Source organism: Melanotaenia boesemani, chromosome 17, assembly GCF_017639745.1.
Source record: "Melanotaenia boesemani isolate fMelBoe1 chromosome 17, fMelBoe1.pri, whole genome shotgun sequence".
NCBI lineage: Eukaryota > Metazoa > Chordata > Actinopteri > Atheriniformes > Melanotaeniidae > Melanotaenia > Melanotaenia boesemani.
The window spans coordinates 21,641,672-21,662,672 of NC_055698.1; the positions used below are offsets into that span (position 1 = coordinate 21,641,672).

Here is a 21,001-nt window from a genome sequence, read left to right on the forward strand (position 1 = left end):
ACTCACCCAGAGACCCAGATATACTGCAGGTTTAGGTCAAAAAATCACAAATCCTTCAGTTGTCACACATTTTAAAAGTGACAGCCCTGCTGATTGACGGATGGGGCTTAAGCCTTCCACACTGACAGTGTATGTTCATAATGAATAAGATTGAGAAAGGGGTTCAGCAGGTCCACTCACTGTTCAGTTTGATGATGAGCTGCAGTGTTTGAGAGGCTTTTCATCCTAAGCCCACGGCTGACTCAGATCATTTCTGTCTGTGGCTTTCTGCCTACATGTCTGTGCAACATTTTTCCCTTCTGTTTGTCTCTATAGCTGCTTTTACTTCACTCACTGGATGCCAAAACCTATCCCGTGCTGCATATATGACTGACAAAAACTGACATGACCAAACTATAATTTTGTGAGCTGAGTATTTATGTGACTTCTATCAGATCAGGATCTCTGTTTTATGTTTTTATTATTCAAGCAATCTGAAAGCTCTTTGTTTGATTCAAAACACTTTTACCAAGCCTGCTCTTGTGAAGCACTACAATTGAAAATGTATGATCTGTGCCTAAAATGCACTTGGGAGCAATTGCAAAGTGATTTCTTTCAGCTTTAGTGGGCTGAGTTGTCTCACAGGGACTTTTTCATTCCCTCTTCCTACTATTAAAATGCTTTATTTATATAAACAATGCCACAGGCGATTACGGTATGGGTTTCACCAAAGATACAACGGACGCTGCTGTGGGATGCAGAAGCTGATGATTGATGATTCATAAACATGGAATTTGTCTTCATTTTTCACCATCAAATAAGACAATGTCAATTTTCCTACAATAAAAAAGTTCTTAAGGGGAAGATACATCATTATAAAGGAAGTGGAAGTCTTCAAATACCTTCACAAAAACAGCAGCATGTATAAGTTGAGAATGACTTCACTCGGTTTTGCCTTAATTGGCAATATGATAGTCATTTCCCTTCATTACAAATCCTTTCCTATGATATCATTCAGATGTTTGTCTTATTTAAAGCAAAATTTCAGAGGAGCCATAATATGCCTAAAACATGCATTTTGTCTTTTAACCAGAAGAGGGAGTGGTGGTTCCACTAGACGCTGCATACAAAGACACCATTTTTGCCTTTTGCAGTAGTTTTAAGTAGTGAAGTGCAGGATCCACGGAACTAACATTTATGCTTTCAGGGTGAAAAGTGGACATGCTGCACTGTGAAAATGAAGTGGTTGATTTCAAGATGTGACAGGTCTTTCTATTACCAAGACCCAGTGGAGCTAACCAGTCACCAAACACTTGGAGTCATTTTGTATCCTGGCGAGGCCTAATTGCATTTAAACAGCTGCTGTTGGCAAACGTTACCTGAAATATTTCCCTGTCTGATTCACTGACTCTGCTGAGCCCTTTGTCAGTCCTCACAGCATTTTCCATCACTCACCTGTCAAAATGTGTCAGTAAGTATAAGCTCCAGCCACCAGCGGTGTGCAGCTCTCCATTAATACACAGCATGGGTCCTTGTCAGATGCTCTATCACCATACTTTCTAACCTGATTAACCCTTCGGAGTGGGCGGAGAGCAGCAGGCCAAGAACAAGTCGTCACTGCGTCCATGGATGCACAAAGAGGCAAACGTTTACACAACCCTCAGGTGGTCCTTATAATCCAGAAGGAGATGCTCTCCTGCCAAAGTCACTTATCATATCCACATGCTGGTTGCCATGGTGATGCCTCATGCATCAATCAAAGCTGCTGGGGAGTGCGTTGGTTGGTGAAAGATAGAAACAATATTTTGAGCTCCAGTAAGGAGAAGACAAGGAAGACAAATTGCTCCTCACTCTGATATCACCTTTTCTTTCTCTCAGCTCTGTGGTCCCAGGTAAGATCAGACATCAAATACCCATATGATGTGGAAATTCACGTGCCGGATTGCAAAAGCAGCCTTGGAATTGGCAGCAATGGTGACAGCAGCAGGAGTCACATTGTTGAGGTAAATTTTAGGCTTTGAACTGCAATTGAATGCTGAAATTGTCCAGGGGATGATGTGCCTGCCAAGATAAGAACAGCAGGCTGCCCAGGCTGAGAGATGGAGAGATGAGACCACTGGAGTATATGGAGCCATTATCCCTGCTGTCCTTTCTGATAGTTTTGTTTAATGGCAATGGACTTTATAGTTTTGATATTACTTTAATTTCCTCACACTTGAATGAGCTATTGGGTCATTATGTACTCTGCTATAAACCTCTTAAAGTGCTTAATAGAAAAGAACAGCATATAAAGGACAAACACAAAGGACTTTATGTTTGATATGGAAGTGTTTCTTCTGGGAGGATTCATTGTTGTGTTTTTTTCCCCTACTTATGACAACAGAACTTGACAGATCTGTTTCAATTTCTTCTGGTCATTGCAGCCAAATGAGATGCCAGCCCACTTGATTTCCAATATCTGGCATCTTTTGCTTTACTTGTACCTTATATATATATATCTCATTACACCTGTGTGCCATTTCACTTTGTCTATGAATTGATAGTTTGCTGAAGGTTTTCCATTCATTTTCTTACATCAGGTGCTGCAGTTTTATGTTTAATGACTAGACCGAATAATCTCCTAACACTTTCAGGTCTCACAATGCAGCTCTTTGCATTTCTGTTCATGTGTGGGTTACAAACATAGATATAGCATGTTAGTTGGTAAAGTTTAGAATTGCAAGTAAGCAGATATTTGCACTTTGGAGAGTGCTGGGATTGCTGTTTCCTCCTGAATGCTAAGCCAAGCATCTTCTGACTCTGGTCTCGTATTGATGTCTTCACATGGAGCACAACAAGCAGGCAGTGGAAATTCAACAGAGACCCTTGTTATCTCTTATTGCACTGTGCTTCATTCTCCTTTTGCCCCTACTTCAGCTTCCACTCCCTTCCCCCCACCCTCTCTCACCTCATCGCTTCTCTCCAATATTCACTGGAGAGGCCAGCTAAGTTTAACTTTATGTGAAAAGTGTGAATTGTGCTCTGTCAGATGACCGGTTAAAGGCAACCAGGAAGAGAATCGATTGGACACAGGCCCAGCACAGAGATGCATGCCCCTGATCGAGGGACCCTCTGGTATTGAACTGCCTTTAGAGAATGCATTTTGGTATTAAACAAAAACTGACAAGAGATGGTTTGTAAATTAAAGTATATGCAAAATAGGAAAAAAAAAAACCTTAGTGGAGAAATAGTTTAAAAGCATTTCTCATTGTGTTACTGCACAGATTCTGCAGATTTCATCTTATGCATTGTCTAATTTAATTTAGTCAAAGTCTGACAGTTTTTAGGAATCCTCGGATGCTGCATTAGCAGGGTTAATCAGGAGGGGGACTATTTTCACCTTGCACCTTGTCTCAGGTGCCTTTGCCATTGCTTTACTAAAGAGATGTTTTGTACATGAGTGCCATAGCCAGACATCTTTAGTCTCTAAATATTGTTTATCATTGTGCCTTAAATCTATTACTGGTTGTAGGTGTCTACTATTGTGACATTAATGCCAAAGCCAAGTGGTTCACTTTGAATTCCCAAAGGTAGACCCACTGGTTGTCCCTGATATGTAAGACTCTTCCTGTATTGGTTTAATCTTATCTGTCTTGTCTTATACAAGAAGTCAATAATCAATATGCCTTACACATTAGTGATATTTATCATTTGAATGTTTCCAGAGTCCAAAGTGAACTAGAGAAACAAGCTTCTAGTTGAGCCATCCCCACTGACTGGAGTATCTTACAAACTCAGCTGAAAATGTTGGAACATTTTTCATTCTTTCTTACTTACCAGACATCATGTTATAGCTGAGTTACACTTTACACACTGTGTCACACACCAGCAACTGGATATCATCATAATCAGAAGAAAACAAAGAGAAAAAGGGAAAGACCAACAGATAAAACAAGAACTAGCATCGGACTGACTTTTGCTCATTGTGGAGAACAGAGTACAGATAGGATTCAAGATGGATGGGATTCATCTGTCAGGAGGGGCGCCACTGAAAAATGAAAAGCATGTTAATCTGTGTAAAATTGCTAAATCACTGGGTGCTTTGATATATTGTTATAATGGTAAATAAACTTGTACTTATATAGCACTTTTCCAGTCAGCTTGACCACTCAAAGCACTTTCCACTGCATGTCACATTCACCTAATCACACACACACTCATACCCCAATAGACACATCAGGAGGCAATGCAGGGTTCAGTGTCTTGCCCAAGGACAGTTAGGGAAGCCTGGAATCAATCCACCGACCTTCAGCCACCCTGATGCGTATAATGTATTTTGTAGTTGTAATTTTCATGACATGTGCCACTAACATCTTGACTAGTTCACCCTTGTAAAAGATCATTTTCAGGATATAACAATCTTGTTTTTTGCACTTTGATATGTAGTGCTTGCACAGTTTGAAGCTGAATTGCATCCTTTTATTACATTCTACTTAGCAGGAAAGCCTTTTTTTAAAGCATGATTGTTCAGGCACAATCACTGAGTGAACTTTAAAAGAACAGGACACACATGCTCAATAACCGCAGCAGAATACTGCCAGTGAGGCTCCTCACGTGTCTGGTCCCTTTATTTTAAATGTGCTGCAGCTCTCATCTCACCACCGAGGTTTTAGTGTGGTCATCAAAGCAACTTCACATAAATCTGTTGCCTTCTGAATTGAGAAAGCTCATGGTGGCCACTCAGGAAAGAGACAGAAAGGTCATTTCTCAAGCAGAGACAGCTGGGAAATTGGAAGGCATACTTCAGTTTCTGAGGTGTGATACTTTTTCTCTCCAAGAGGAATAATGTCTGAGCAAATTTAACAGTTTTCAACGCCTCACATTTCTCATATCTGAATGGCAGTACCCTCACAGGACGTCGTGCACATGCTACTCAAACCTTACCAAAGTCAAGGAAATATCGACAAAGCAGCTGCAGTTCTGAAGCGGTAGATGCACAAACCAGCTTCTAAAAGTCTGACATTCTGCCTGTACAGACAGTCCAGGCCTCTCTCCTCTTTATTTTATCCCTCATCCGTCTCCATCTCTTCCTCTTGCTCTTTCGAGCGAAACTTTCACGTTTTGCGCAGAATGAAGACTAAATTTGAAGCATCGCTGCAGGAGCTTTCAGCTGTGTCGACAGGTCAGACTCAGTCTTGATGAATGTGGTGGACTGTGAACATTTTCAGGCCAGTTTTATATGCTGATGTATTTTCAAGAGCGGTTGTCTGAGGGGCGGATGGAAGGATTTTTTTCTAAGTCCATCACTGTGCAATTACTGTGCAAATCCATGGGGATAATTATCATGATTTAAACCTTGATTAGAAACAGAATTAATGGATTTTGTAATTGTATATGTTCTCAGTTTTGTTTCACCTAATATCAAGAATGAAAGACTTCATTGACAAGGTTTTTCCAATCACTACTTTAATGCATTTCTTGGTGTGTGGTAGATTAAGCTATTCTTCTAATCAAATAAAAAATTGAAAGACATTATCAATCAGAAGGCATCTCTGCCTCAGTACCTGACATCCTCTTAGGGAGAAATCATTTTTTCATGCTTTTAAAAAATGACACATGGTTCCAATGAATTCAAAAGCATCCCAAGTTAGACGCTGCTTTAAAAATCTGATCTTTTGGGATAATAGATCACACCTCATTCAGTAGCAAAATATAGAAACTTATGAGCATATTTCATATTTTCTCATGACAATTTGCTTTAAAGAGGTCGTTTGACTTTTGATGGCTTGTGGTGCATATAAATAGCTGGATAATGTAGTGCTACAGATAATCACTCTGGATTGAGATTAACAGTTTGGTCACAAAGCGCGAACAAATGGGTCTGCTCCCATTCTGGCACACTCTCCATCAAAGTCAAGATTAACATGATGTGCAGTGTTATCGAGTAACATGCAAATTTGTTGGGGACTGGGTCCACATCTTTTACATTTAGCTATCTCTCTCTCTGGGCCATTGACTGTCGGAGAAATGAGGCGTGCTCAGTGTGAAATTGTGTGGTACTGATGAGGTTGCCCAGGTAACCCTGTGTACTTAGTGAAAGACCTTACATTATCAAATAGAAGTGAACTTAGGTCATCATGCTTCTTGTTCTTGTTCTCTGATTTGTCTTAAATATTCAAAAAGTCAAGCACAACACAAATGACAGTTTAATCAAAGAATTATTTTAGCGATGCATAAACTTAACCTGGAGCCAGTTATAATGATGCTGAACATGCTTTTAGAGAGCATTAAAAAATATTGAACAGCCCTCTGTTGGCTGCAGGTAAATAGTTCATAACAGTTGAATGCTTTGGGATGCTTAGTGATTTTCTTTAAGAGCTCTCATTTCGAATAATGATTGTTCTGCAGATCAGTGAGAGCAGTGGCAATCCCCATGCTAATCATCCTTTTACACGGGATTACAGCAGAATGGAGTGAGTGAATTTTCAATATTCCCATCACTTGCAGTGACCAAATATTTTATCCTGTTGTGCTTTTTAAGGGAACATAATACGTTTCCTCTTGGGTATAAGTGATGTGAAGTGCCAAGTGAATGAAAGTACAATAAATCCTGGTCTTAAATTTTCTTTCAGTCTTTGGAAGGCAGGTTGCTGGTGAACTGGAAAAAGTACATAGGTGTATGAATGTGCTTGGCCCTGTGTGATGGATTGGAAATCAATCAAGTAGCTTTCCTTCCTTCTACCTATTGCATGCTGGGAATGGCTCCGGCCTCCTACAATGACTCTCAATAGAAAGAGGTGTGTGTACAATAGATAAAATAAAGAGGCATAGTTCCATTTTGTTTTGTTTTTGTTCTTTAGCTTTACTTACAATGTGAATGGCTGTTGAAAAGGAATGTGACTTGCAGAGATCTCTCACCTGTAAGGCTGTAATTTGAAACCTAAATGCAACCACAGCTTCCCTTTTCACCTACACTTCCTGTGCAATGCATGTTTTAGATCAGAAGGTTCCCGAAAAAAGTGTGCAGCTTTTATACTCTAAACAGTAACAGGATGCTTCACTGTGTCCCACGTGGTTATAGAAAAGCATTCATAATTGATTGAGGGATTTGAAATAACAGATTTAAAGGCATAAAATAAACTTACCTAAAATGGGAAAATGGGCATAATGATTTTTATCGTCTTAATCTGCTTTGACAGCTTACTCACAATATGCTGTCAAAGCCAACAGAGTGATGAGGGAGAAAGGTGTGCACCAGGCATTTTAAGCTCTTTTGCACAACTGCCTTTTGGCAAGATAAATAAAAGTGGAGATTTTTAAAGATGCCAAGCAAATGCCCTGCAAGACTCTTATGTTCTTAGCAGAAAAAAATAAACCTCAGACAAGTCAGAGCAAAACAAACATTCAAGTCTGCCTCTAGAGACGGAGGAAAGCAAAGCTTCCCTGCCTGGCAACAGCATACTTTTGGCCAGCTTTCATCTGGGTCTGGCCTTTGGACAAGAGATGCCACTGAAGCAATCTTCACAGCTGGTATTTCTATTTGCTTCAAATGTCACTCAGTCTCAATTTGGGGGTAGAATAGAAACGGTGAAGAGGTAGAGTGCTCATTGTGACACTCTAAGTTATGATTTAGATGGTGGGTCACTGTGCATGAGCGCATTGTTGCTCCCCACCAGTAAATGTATTCATTAGTATGCATGTGTTAATGTGTGTAGGACTTATATTTGTACAACACAATCCATCACACTTGTTTGATTGTCTTGGATTTAGAGCTGCAGCATTTGTTTGACTTTACCAAGCTTTGGTCTCAGCTATCTCGCCATGAACTTAAAAAGCCCATCTACCTCTGCAGCACCATCAACTGTCCACGATGACCCCATCAGTTATCATAATCATCTTTATTCTCCCATTTATTTTCAGCCTTCCATCTCCCCGTCTCTACAAATCTATATTTTCATCTTAATCCAATCTCCTCAAGAAGATAGCCTCGATTCACAACCTTGGTAAACTGGCTTAACCTACGATCCGGTGATTTAATGGGGATATCTCATTTGGACTTTATAAAAATCACAATCTTGTGGATGACAAAGTAAAGTAAAGAAAGGAATTCAGAATCATTAGTGAAGGTTCCAAATCCACAAAGCATAAAATAAATGTTGAAAAGACTGTTTGAAATTAACAGCTTGTTGTTCTGTAAACCAAAAAAAAGCATAAAGCCCCAAATTCAAGCAAATGTTTTTTTTTTTAAGAAAGTGTCATAAATTACCCAAACGGGTTCTAAAATTAAGTGCAGTTCAAAAATATTTAATTTATACTTTGAATTTCAAATAATGTTTTGGGTGATTAAATTATACAGCTGTTTGTTTAGAAGCCTCTTATCTAATGCAAAAAGAATGAAGCCAAGTATTTAAGGCTAAATTTACATACTGTAAAGCAGCATTACGTCCCTATTTCCCACAAAAGTAGGAGACTTTGCACAGTGTTTAAAAACTGTGTTGAACAGAAAGTTGTATTTGCAACATATATTACAGAAGATGAGTGAGATGTCTTATATGTCTACACTGTCTTTAGAACAAAGCTGTTTCTGTTTAAGATGTTACACTGAAGGGGAATGTTGGACCATTCCTCTTTTTTCCTTTGAGACTGGATCACAGATAAATCAATAATGCTTCTATTTCATGGTTGGATGAAACTGTACTAGTAAAAAATTTATATTTAAAATTGAATAAAAAAATCCTGGGAATTTTTTAAATGTTTTATTTTGAGACAGGCATACAAAGATTGATGAATGGTGGATTCTTGTCTGTGCTGGGGGACATGGTAATGATGAGACACATCAGTCTTTATTACCTTTCCACCACTCAGTCCAGAACATCCAAGGGCAACAGAATATTACACTCAGAGAACATTTATCTTCACACACCTGCTTATAGCTTTTGACAGCAAAGAAACTGTCTCCAGCAAGACTCTGTGCTTTGGTTTTTGTTTTTTTTTTTTCTGTTTACTTATTTAAACATTGGTGCCCTGTAAAAAATATTTATTTAAACATACAGAGCTAACTTCAATCGAATGTTTTTATTTATATTCAGTAGCATATGTAGTAGCAAAATTATTAGTATCCATGTACCAGAAGATAATTCTTGTTTTCAATCAGTAGCGGACACAACTTAGTGGGCTTCAATTTGAGGACTTGTTTGTCAATCTAAGATTTTCTGGTCGTTGATTGGGTTTTATTAGTAAAGTCCCGCCTTTTCGTACCTGTCGATCTGTAAGAGGCTGTAAGAGTTCTTAAACGCCCCGCCCATCACATAGTCCCCACCCCTTTCCACCGGCGTTCAATCGTGAAGCGGATTGACTATTGCAGCCTTGCTATGTGGCGAATGAGTATGCGGGTAGGGATGTAACAGCAGCTGTACTGAATTAAAATACATCTAAACACACATCCGGGAGGCTCCTGAGATAAGAAACCTTAGCGGGCACAACCAAAGAGGAGTTTACGACAGTACAGAGCGGAGGTAGACACGGGGAGCGTGGCAGGAGGGACGCTCTAACAAATCCAACCGACACCGCTCGCAGAAATGGCGGAGCACCATGCAGCCAGCGACGGCAAGCACAAAGCGTCCACCAATTCCGGGGGGTCGGTGCACGGGAACAGCCGACCCGGCGCCGCGGGTGGAGGAGGGGGGAAAGGAGGCCTTTCTGGCGGACTGACACAACCAGCTGGGTGGCAGTCTTTACTCTCGTTTAGTATTCTTTTTCTGGCCTGCCTGGCAGGATTCAGCTCCAGACTTTTCGCTGTGATCCGGTTCGAGAGCATCATCCACGAGTTTGATCCATGGTAAGCTAGCTAACGGCTGTCAGGTCAGGTTGGTTCGCAACTAACAGCGGCTAGTAATGTCATTGAAACGGTATTAAATCGCTTAAAGGTGGTATTATTATTAATTAAAAGTATATATAAACATTCTTTGTATACTTTAATCTTTAAAAGTCAGCATATTAACAGTGATATAAACTTTATTGAGATGTTAAGTTAATGTTAAGTAGTACTTCCTTTTATACACACTGTGCTAAACGGCTGTCTTCTCTCATTGATGAATGGAAGGGTTTTCTTAAACACTGAATATAGGCTCAGTAGGATGATGTGCAGACTGTGAATGTGACTTTGGCATTTAAAAAGTCAGATAGCTAACCAGACTGGTTTTACTGGACTTTAGCTCCAAGACGTCGATATCTGTAAGGGGTTATGTGAAGTCTTGAGCTGCATGTTAAACTTTGTTTAGACTGGTGGAAAACGCACGAGTGGCTCAGCTCTATATTTATAACTCACTGAAAATTCAATTCACAGCGAGTCGGTGAAATTAAAATATTATCGAGGGATTGTATGATGGTGGGTGGTCGATATGATTGATTGAGTTTGCTTCTGTGCATGAGTAGATAGTCTTTCTTTTTTCTTTTAACCCAATTTGCGTCTGATATCCTAATGATAAGTAAAGGGAATGCCTGCTGGACCGCCAGCGTTTTGTTGCGATTTACAGCCGGTGCTGATCAGCACTGACGGCTGTGCACATGAAAGCCAACTGATCCGGTTTGGTGAGTCTGCCATCACAATGCGGGATTATTCCGCTTTCTAACAGTCACATAAGCTCTCAAGTGGCAACCTGGTTGCACTGCCATTCCCTCACTGTTCCCTTTACTCTGTGGCATTCAGCCAGCCAGCATGACAGATCCATTCATTTATTAATGTTCAAGGACAGGTGCTCCATCTAGTTCAGGGTGACACTTATCTCTTCAATTATGTTGATAACTTAATTGTATTTTATGGCGAAGGGTCATGACTTAAGGTTGTGAGTGGTTTAGGTGAGCTTGATCCTTCTTTGAGACTAAAATTTGCAGGACTGACCTTTGCACTAATGGGTGGTCAGAAGCAGCATTTCTTCATTAGAAGCACCCTTCGTCTAACAAATGGGGTGGTTGTGTGTGTGACGATTTTTCTGAACATTACAAAAGTTTTTGGAGCTGTCTTGCCATTTTATAAGGCTGGAAAGTGGCTCCAGTTTCCACAGTTACAGAGCCAAGAAGTGTGTTTCTCTTTGGCAACATGTCACAGAAAAGAGAATAAAAGAGGTCTTTGATACTTAAAAGTTTAAAAACCCTTGCAGCTAGGAGTAGTCTGCAACTGTTCTTAATTTTTTTTTTCTCTTGAACCCCAAAACAAAACTGAGCTTTAATGGAACTGTGTGTTTTAAACTAATGGAAGCAAAACAGTAAATTCAGACACAAAGTGTATTTTTTTTAACATCATTGAAACAAGATTTGCAGCAGAAAAATATCCAACAGTTCAACCTTGATATGGATAACAACCCATTAGTATCATCTCTTGACCTCCATTTTTTTTTATTATCGCCTCCTAACATTTTAAAAGCAGCTAACACTCATAACTTCCTCATCTTCTCGACAATGAAGGGAGAAATTGTGTATTTTCCAACTGCATGCACCCAGTTTGCTGACTGGAAGGGGCCATCATTCTCAGACACACTTGATTGGTGCCGTTGTTGTGAGCGCTCAGATGCTGCTTCCCTCTGCACAGAGCTTCAAATTATTTGCAGCTAACCATTACATTAAACAAGCAGGCAATTTGTAGGATCATGATTGGATTTAAAAGCGCTGAAATGTCAGGCGTGTTCTGCAGTATGCAAACGCTACAAGCTGTGCTGATTTAGTAGAAAAGCACCTGATATGTTTGGTCTGTTTCTGGCTATGCTGATTTTTAGTTTCCTATCCTTTTTTTTTTCTCTCTTTTAGCTTCCTGCCTTCATTTTCTTATCTTTTTTCATTGGTGAGGGTTCATTTCTAAAGCTATCAGCTGTGTCCTGACTTACAAGTGAATTCAACCCAGGGCAAATTAAAGCACATTTTTCTCGAGCAGTTATTCAGTGGATACTTTCTGTTTAGAATATTGTTCAGTTTCTAGACATAACCATGGTGTATGTTTATATGGAAATCAGCACTCTTATTAATCTCATAAAGAACTCACTTTGAATAAAACATCAGGATGTAAATTACATTTTATGATTATTTTAATGCAAATAAAGTAGAACTGGAAGCAAATTGTAATTAAAGTGTTACACTTTAATTGTAAGTGTGGCATCCAAACACAGATTTCATGGCTTCGTTTTTGACATATTGCTGCCTTTCCTATGTAAGCCACATCTGAGGTGAAGTAGAAACTAGAGTATTGCTTCATATTTTGAGGTATATGAATATAATGAAGGCTTTGGATTGATACAGACACTGCAGTGTGATCTTTAATAGGACTATGTTCTGTGATGTGTCAGCGGCAGTATGAATTGAGCATCCTATCTGCAACTCATGCAAACGCCACAATCTGATGATTATCTATTTGAGGTTAACAAAATGCAGCTCATAATGCAATGAAACTCTTTGGTACTTGTGGTAAAAATGGGGCTTATGACAGCGGAGCAGTGACATGCGACTTTGGGCCAGCTTTCAAATTACAACAGTACCAGCAAGATGTCAAAAGTCAAGCATCTAAGCATGAGATTGTATTTTTAAATCTATAAAGTATAAGTATAAATCTGGAAAGGTGATCGTTAGTGTCTCCATCACCCTCTATAACGCTTTTAAAATGAGCAATCTTTGACTTCATTATAATATAACAGCTTTTGGCAGAGCAGCAGATATAATAATGTGGTATTATCATCATCACATTCAAAATTGTCTGGTCAAGCTGAAATTGGAGGAATTACAACAGGATAAATTATTCTGAAAACTGAATAAAAGAAGCAACTAAAGGAAGAAGAAAATAATCTCTAATGTTTAAGCAATAAGCTCAAGCAAAGAATGCAGCGAAAATTACACATGCAGGTTTATAGGATGTGACTTGTTCTCAGAATTAATGTGCAGAGATGGGGCTGCACCTGAGGAGAAGTCACACAAGGAAGATTACATTACAACCACGGCCAGAGAAGCAGACGGATGCGTTGGCCTAGCTGAGTGAAAAACCATTTATCAAGAGCATATTTGTGTGGGTTTTTAACAGCACCTTTAGTTTAATGAGAGATTAATTAGCCATGTGGCGCTGTTCTCTGGAGTGTTTGTGCCTGGATGCAAAACACGCAGCCTGGTTTAAAATCTGTAATGACTAAGCTGGAAATGCTGGACTCGTAGTGATGACTTGTTGAATTAACGTATAGAATCTCAGTGAAAACAGTGACACATGTCCAACAAATAGCATCGACTATGCAGTCAACTAAAACAGTTTGCAAAACATCCCATCCATGTCAACGAATCGGTCGGCTGCAGCCTCTGGTGGTGAGTGGTTTTCAAGTTTGCGAAGATGTGAGCAACAACTATCACAGCTCTACACCGAGTTTTGCAGACTGAAAACTCTTAAAGATGGCTAGAAATTGTCCACACTGTCTGCAGTTCTGGTCATTGGTGCTGGTCAGGATGACTTAAGTTTATGATATATTTGTAATGCAGAACTTATGTGTAAGACTGCCAAGTTAGAAATGTGGGGGCAGTTTCAGCAGTTGTGTAAAGGTCACTTTCTGAAGGTCAAAGTAAGGGCAAGTGGAACTGTGCTTCTTGCACCATCTGCTGCTGTAGTATTTACCATCTGCACACGGCCTCACTATAAAGCAGTGTTATGAGAAGCCCTTTAAGCAGAAGAGCGATTGGAAAACTGCCGAACAACGTTTTAAAACACTGTATTATTTAGCCTCTCTTTTTTTTTTTGTTGTTCTTGTTGTTGTTTTTTTTTCCAGCTCATTCTCATTCTTCATTTTCCTGTTTTGAGTTTATTATTATTAATTTTCTTTCTAAGAAAACCTAAAACCTTTAAGCAAACCTTTTTAATTGGCTGCATTTAAGAACACAATCTAGGTTGGAAGCCTTCAAACTGGCAGCTGCATTTTCTTTTTACAGGCAGTGACATGTTTTTAAGAAACAAAACAATCATTTATATTCAGCTTCTTTTGAGTATTTGCTCCAAAACACGAGAGATTGCGATTTACCACCTGAAATGTCAGCAGTTTCACGCATGCAATCCTACACACGTTCATATTCTTTGATATCCGTTAATATCTTATGAAAGATGATGTAGTGGTACCGTTTTAATGAAATCGTCTTTGCCATTGAAAGTTGCAAAGTGCTGTGAAAAAGAAAAAAAAAAAAATCTTCCCACAGGAGAAGTAGCACCTCAGCTTTTATTCACAAGCCAACACAATCAGTGTGGGTAGCAGCTTCTTTGTGCATTTTCTATCTCTCACACACACATGCACAGTTTTTCCCTCTTCAATGTTTCTCACACACAAAATATCATGCCTTTTATCTTAAAGCAGATTAGGTTCTCTCTGCACTGATGGTTGGGAAAATGGAGAACAAGCTGTGATTGATCTTCCTACCAGACACTTGGCTGGAGCTGTGATCTCTGTTCAAACCTTTGGATGGCTAACGGCATTTACATATTCTGCCTTGATGTAGCGTCCAGTTAGCTGCAGTAGAAACAACTGTAGTGTGTACAGATCATCAATACATCCAGAGTAGGTAGACTTCCAACTTTGCTGCTTGACCCTCTTGCTCAGGTCATTCCAGAACACAAGAAAATAAGTACACCCCCATTTGTCACTTTTCCTTGCAAAACTACTTGCTGCTTTCTCCTCAGTCCAAAGATTTCATGTCAAGCCCTGTTTCCCAGGCAGACCCTCCTCACAGACTGGTGTCAGGCCTGGCTGAGGTTGGTAAATCTGAGGTGTGCTGCATGTGTGAAATGGAGGGCTAAAAATTTGATCCAGGGTCCCTGGGGCATGTGTAGATGAGCCGCTTTTAAAGGGAAGAAGCATCAGGCCTGGGAAAACCATCACCTAGTGCAATGAAAGACATATAAATAACAGATTTAGGTGTCTGATTCCACCTTGTTGCTTGCTTTAAAGAGGCCTAGGATTGCATTTCCATTTGAATTTTGCTGCTTAACCAGGATCAGACGAAATATGGTGTGCAACTATGTCTTGATTTTAAACTTGTTGGGGTGTTAGTGAGATTCTGGAGATGGAAAGATTACTTTTGTGTTGAAATTATGTGCTCACTACGTAGTCTTTTTTTGCCTTTTCAGCATGGCTCGCTCAGAGGTGCAAAGTGAATTTGGAGCCAGATGTCCTGTTTTTTAATTTCTGTAGTGACTCATGGGGGCTGTTGTCAAAGCAGAGCCAAGACCATCACCTAATTGGAAGTGCTTATCAAAAACATTGAGTGAAAATGTGGCAAAAAATATTTTTGGTATTAACCAATTTTATTGATATATAACTTAATTTGAACATTCAGTAGGGAATTTGATTGTGGAGTGGAATAAAGCAACTTTCTGCCCTCATATTTCCTGTCAGCTTTCAGGCTGCTGTGCTCATTTAAGACTCTTAAGACTGTTGCAACTTCTGCTTTGTGAAACTGGCTGCCCACAAATTTGGAATGCACCCACAGCCACAGAAGCTCTTCCTTCTTTCTGCCTGCAGAGGCAAGGGCCAGCTTAGTTTGATATATTATCTTTTTGCTTGGTGCTTTTCTGAAGATGCTTAAATGTTTCAGCAAAAGTGCTCTGGTGGCAACAGCATAACCCAACAAAGCTTGCTTCTGCAAATGATTGTGTTGATGTGATGCATTTTTGGGTACAGATTCACTAAAAGATGCATCTGTACCAAGGTCAGTGTTTCGACTCTCGGCTGGGGAGGGATTCGTGTTCATGTTCATGTTCGAACTCAGCGCAGAGTTTGCTTGTTCTATTAGTCTCTCTGTTGTCCTTGCAATAGACTGGTGACCTGTCCAGGGTGTACCCTGCCTCTCGCCTGTTAATTGCTGGGATAGGCTCGAGCTTTCCCACAACCTGGAATAGTAATAAGTGGTATAGAAAATGGATGAATGAATGACATGGATTTAGATAAAGACAGCTCCTCTTTGGCAATATTACGACTTCTCAAAAAGCCATAAATAAGTTTTTTTTTTTTTTTTTTTTTTTTTTTTTTTTTGGTACATGCACGGTGTTCTCTTGTTCTCTTTTATAGTAGTTCTGTTGGCCATGTTAATGTTTTTCTCTCGGATCTTCTTTAGGACAGCCTCTAGGTGCAGCTCAGAGACACGGGCTGAGTTTGAGAGCTGCTCTAGTCCTCTGAAAACATTTGTCAGCCAGTATATTCTCAGTGTCAAACTTCACTAGAAATGGAGCATTGGGTAGCATTGAATTTTTTATTTCTTTTGTTTTGAAAACTCAGCTGTTTCCGCCAGCTTCATAGCCAGTGCTGAGCTGAACTTCTGTCAAAACTTAAGCCCTGTCAGTTCAGGTAATGTGACTCGGATGGGGGGGTTATACAGATCAAGCACATAAGCAAATTTCATCACCTTCCACGCTTTACAACTAATTCCAGCTGAGGTGAATCTCGTCTGTGTCCTTTCTCGGGCTTGATGTCTAATGCCGTGTAACTGCGTAACTTCCTGTGTGTGGTTGTGTTGGGCAGTAAAAAAGCATTATAATTCCGTTTCCATGGTATCAGATGGTGTTTTGGTAGGATCGGCGAGCATTTCCGATGCTAGTATCGATATCAGCCCAACTCTATTACAAATGCCGCCCTATTCTGCTTCTGATTGGCTCTAACATCACAAACCCCTGTGTACTAATAGCCTACTGGTTCCTGCCCTTTGCTCATGTCCTCCTGTCTGTTTCACAGACAATGGGCAGGTTGATTGTCACCATACAGTCTAGGTGTCACAGACGGCCGAGACACGCCGCTTTATGGGCTAGACGGCAAACATGGTGAACAGAAAGAGTTCTTCTCAATAGATTGCTGTGAATAATGTCAAGGGACACTTTATTTTATATTAATTTTGAAAAAGACTAATAATGGCATAATAGATAATAGCGTTTTGTAATTGGCCTGGGTCCGGACTGACGCGCCTTGCGGTCCGGATCCAGACTTTGAGGAATTTGGAGATTGTTTAATTGACATTGAGGCCATGTGATTTGGAGTCCTTGACAGAGGACAATGGCAGTGAGAGAGATCCTACTTTTCCTTCTGTTATAAGCTTAAATAGAGAAACAAGGTGGTTATCTCACCTTACCACTTGTAGAAGAATCCTTTCAGTCCTTTCTGCCAGGGTCACTTGTGTCTTCTTCCCCGCTGTGAGACGGATTGGGCAGTTTTGTCCGTATGTCATCTTCCCTGCTCTGAGAGAGACTTTGGAGCCTTTTTTACTTCATGGTTAGGCAGCACTCTGGCAACAGCTGGATTTTAGCTGGGAACCACCTTCTCTCTGTGATGTTCTGACAGCTGGTTCCTCCAGTGCTCCTGAATGGAAGAAGTTTAGTTTGTTTAAAGTAATTGTGCATCATTAGATTTTAGATGTAAAGTCATTTTAAATATATTTCGTTTTCTGTTTTTTATCTTTTGCAAAATCTTTTTTTTATTAATTTCTTTTTCGATATATTGCAAAAATACACATTAGTTTTTACAGTAACTTGCAGGCGTATTTGTCATTGTGTCTCATACTGTATCCACCACTGGAGCAGATCTTAAAGTTGGCCCAGAAATAAACCTAGATAGCAGAACTAAATTTATACCCTGTGTTCCCATCTAGAGAAAAAATGCTACAAGAGACATTTGACATTGGTGTGTTGTCGGGCAGAGTAGGAAAAATAAATGCGTGGTTGATACAGCTTTTGTCAAGCTGTTTGCTCTGTGTTGTCACGGGTACTTTGATGCGATTGTTGTTCCGTGACCATTCCAGCCTGCAGAACCAGTGCACTCTAGGGGTGGGGATAACAGACGGAGTGATGTGTCTACTCATCAAATGTGAAGCTGTAATTGAAGGCACTTGTTTTAATGCCTGTACGAGACCATGCTCTTTCTTGTTTTGGCAGAGGCAAGTGCTGGATGCGTCTGCTGCACAGTTGATGATCTGAGTGTTTAGAGTTTGGAAAGTCAGGTTGTTGTGTTTTCAATTTTGGGGGGGTTAGAGCAGCAGATGTAGGTGATATATGCTCAGACTTGACCTTAAACTTGGGCTCATCTCAAGGTAAACAAGAGGCAAACTATTGATCATTTCTGGTCACAAGGTCTTTGAGTATTGGCTGCTTTCCTCCTCTCCTTCATGTTGTTTTTGAAGTGGCCCTGGGTGTCCTCTGGGTGGTGTGGGAAAGAAGTAGGGTGGACTGAACAGGGAGGATCTGTGCTTATGCATCCCTGTCCTTTAACTGACAGAAGTCGGCGTGCAGCTCTGTGGGCGAGTGCACCTGCATACAGAGAGGAGAAGAAAGAAAGGAGCAGTGAAAGAAACAGTGGTGGGATGGTAGGAGGCAGAGAGGGGAGAAAAGAAATTAATGCCTGCAGGCATTTAAACAGAAGGAGGTTTTTGGTGGCGAGGGCAAATAGATTTCATTGTTCTGAAAACTGCTTCATCAGTTAGTGTGTGAATGTTGATGAGTAATATCCCTGCTTCATGGTTTTATGCAAAGAGGAAAGGGTTGATTTATTATTTTGTCAGCTTCTGCCTCAGGTTAAATTGAATGTCTTCTGTAGCTGATAGACTACTTACAGCAGAGCCCATTTAATAAGATCAGCTGCTTAAAGCATCTCTAAAGAATTACTGAATAGTTGAAATGGCTCTACTCAGCTTCTTGAGTGAAAACCCTCCTTTTGGTTTGATCCCCTTTTAATATTTTGCAGAAACCCTTGAAATTCCTCGTTCGGCATTACCAGCGATGCCAGGTGTGACTTTACTGAAGAAACCTCAAATTAAAACTTACCTGTGAGCAGCTGTGGCCCCATTTTGGTGACTTTGTAATTGATTTACTTTAGTTGTTATTGTGTGCATTTTTTTTTTCTGCTAAATTGTGTGTTTTGTCATTTGTTTTTTTTCTGTTGGGTTGCATGACTCCTGTCTCTGTCCCAGACTTGGGATAGTTTGATGGCAGTAATCTAACTAAAGCTAAGAGCTGTAAGGGTCATTTTCTGTGAATTGGTAGAAACTGCATCATGTAAGCTGTAGATATTTGTCAAATGTTTACCGTGTCATTCAGTTTTCTCCTGAAGAGGGAACTTTTCATTGCTGTTGATTTACATCAATATAGACAGAGATGAGGTCTGAAAAGTGTGGCTGACTTCATATAATACTAGTTTTATTGTATACTTTCTGATAATCGCCTTTTTTTAGGTTCAAGATAAATGTTTGATTTGCTGGATGTTTTTGTTTTGATATAATTGGTCCACAGCTTAATAATGCCCTACTTTTTGTGTGTTCACTGGTGGGCATCCTTCCATTCTGGCTCAATCCCATCTCTTGTTTTTCTGGTGCAGATAAATTCCACATTCAGCTGTTATATTTGTGCTCATTGTAAGAGCCCACTGAGAGAGGACAGCCTTATAGTCCCAACGTAGCCACTGGCAAGCTCACCTGGTGTGACATTACAGATCATCATGATCTGAGGCCACAGCTTTGTTTCAGGTCACAATAACAGCTGACAGTGAGGCAAGGACAGAAACAGCCCACAGTTTCTTTACTCTGTTGCAGGGCACAGGCCAGTGGAGAACTAGATGAAGGGATGAGTGGAGGGAAAAGTGGACTTAAGGGCAGAGGATGAGAAATGACAGATGGACGAATAGAGGGCAGACAGGATAGGGTGACAGTTAGAGTAGGCTGTCAATCTATGACTGGCTGCTGAAAACGAGGCTATCAGGCTGTTTTCATATCATCGGGGTTATCCAGTTGACCAGCTGGCAGGTAGTCTGAGCCATTCACACCAGCCATGAAACAATATGTGAAACTGGCCTGATGCTAAGACCACACCGGATAGTTGCAGATTGTACCATGTTGGCGTCGCAGTTGAGTACAAATTGTAGGTTTGCCTCGGGGCCTTCAGTCTTTCTTTTGCTCTTGCATTCAACTTTAAAGCTCTGAAGAATTAACCCATAAAAGTCCCTCGTTCAGAGGGAGATCAAGCATTTTGAGGATGTTCAAAGTTGTTTCATTTCAGTTAGCTGTGAGTTAACTATGTTTTTAACTCGCTGAGCTCTCCATTCCAATTTCTGAGTGTTCTCATGTTAACATGCAGACTTTTATTTTTTATGTATAGATTTTTCCTTCCTGAATAAAACAGATTACAGTTCTGCAGTTCTCCATGGTAAATATGTGCTGGACACAAAAGGAGGGATGTAGTTATTAAAGTTAACTACTTGTAAGATTGATCAAAATGAAAAAGCCCCTCAAATTGCATCAATGTCTCGATGTATTTCATGCTTTTTATTATAGCTATAAAATGCATAATTGTGAGGTCATTTAACCCACACAAGGATAGACACATAGAGCTGCTGCTTTGGGTTTTTGGTGGTTATCAGTTGAGTATACAAAAATGGGGCCTGGAATTTGGTGCAGAAATATGGAGTTTATAATGTAGGAGATTCACACATTTAAAGCAGGCATTTAATTCATGGTATATATTGGCTGAAACAGGCAGTGGTGCAGGACAACTGTACAGAAATGCTGTAAATCGGCCCAACTTCTGGCCTGCAGAGCAGCTTTTCTACCTCTATACAAGGATGCGAGCTGTTGCTGAGTCTCTTGGTAACGTACATGCTGGTTTAAGCTGCTGCCTCATAGCAAACAGGATTAGTGTATTATTTTTTTTTTTTTATGTTTAAGCAGCACAATTCTTACTGCTTGGCACCATCACTGCTTGACTGTCCATGGTCAGTGTTGCTGGGAGTGGTTGATCAGCTGAGTTGTCAGTACCATGGCAATCTTTCTGATCTGTCACTGTAGATGAGACATGAGAGGCTGGCTGCTGAAGGATGGGGTCTTAGCTAGTTATAATAATCTAGATTAGTGGTTCTCAAAGTCTCTCTTACTTGGCACAGCATTTATTAAAACCAGATTGTTAAATTCTAAATGTTTAGCTTTTCCAGTTGATGGATAGAAGTGTAAACAAAAATAATGAAATAACCTAAATGGCTAAATTATGGCTCAGAGTAGAGTCACATTTATG

At 40.1% G+C, this 21,001-nt stretch overlaps 1 protein-coding gene across 1 annotated transcript in view; it reads left to right on the top strand.

Annotated features, from left to right (window-relative positions):
• The first annotated feature begins 9,292 nt into the window (after positions 1-9,292).
• The window catches only part of LOC121656552 (dolichyl-diphosphooligosaccharide--protein glycosyltransferase subunit STT3B), a 92,613-nt gene continuing 80,904 nt past the window's right edge, over positions 9,293-21,001 (top strand). Inside the window, exon 1 of the mRNA XM_042011594.1 lies at positions 9,293-9,796. Coding sequence (XP_041867528.1) covers positions 9,537-9,796 — 260 coding nt within the window. The 5' untranslated portion in view covers positions 9,293-9,536. The remainder of the gene's footprint in view (positions 9,797-21,001) is intronic.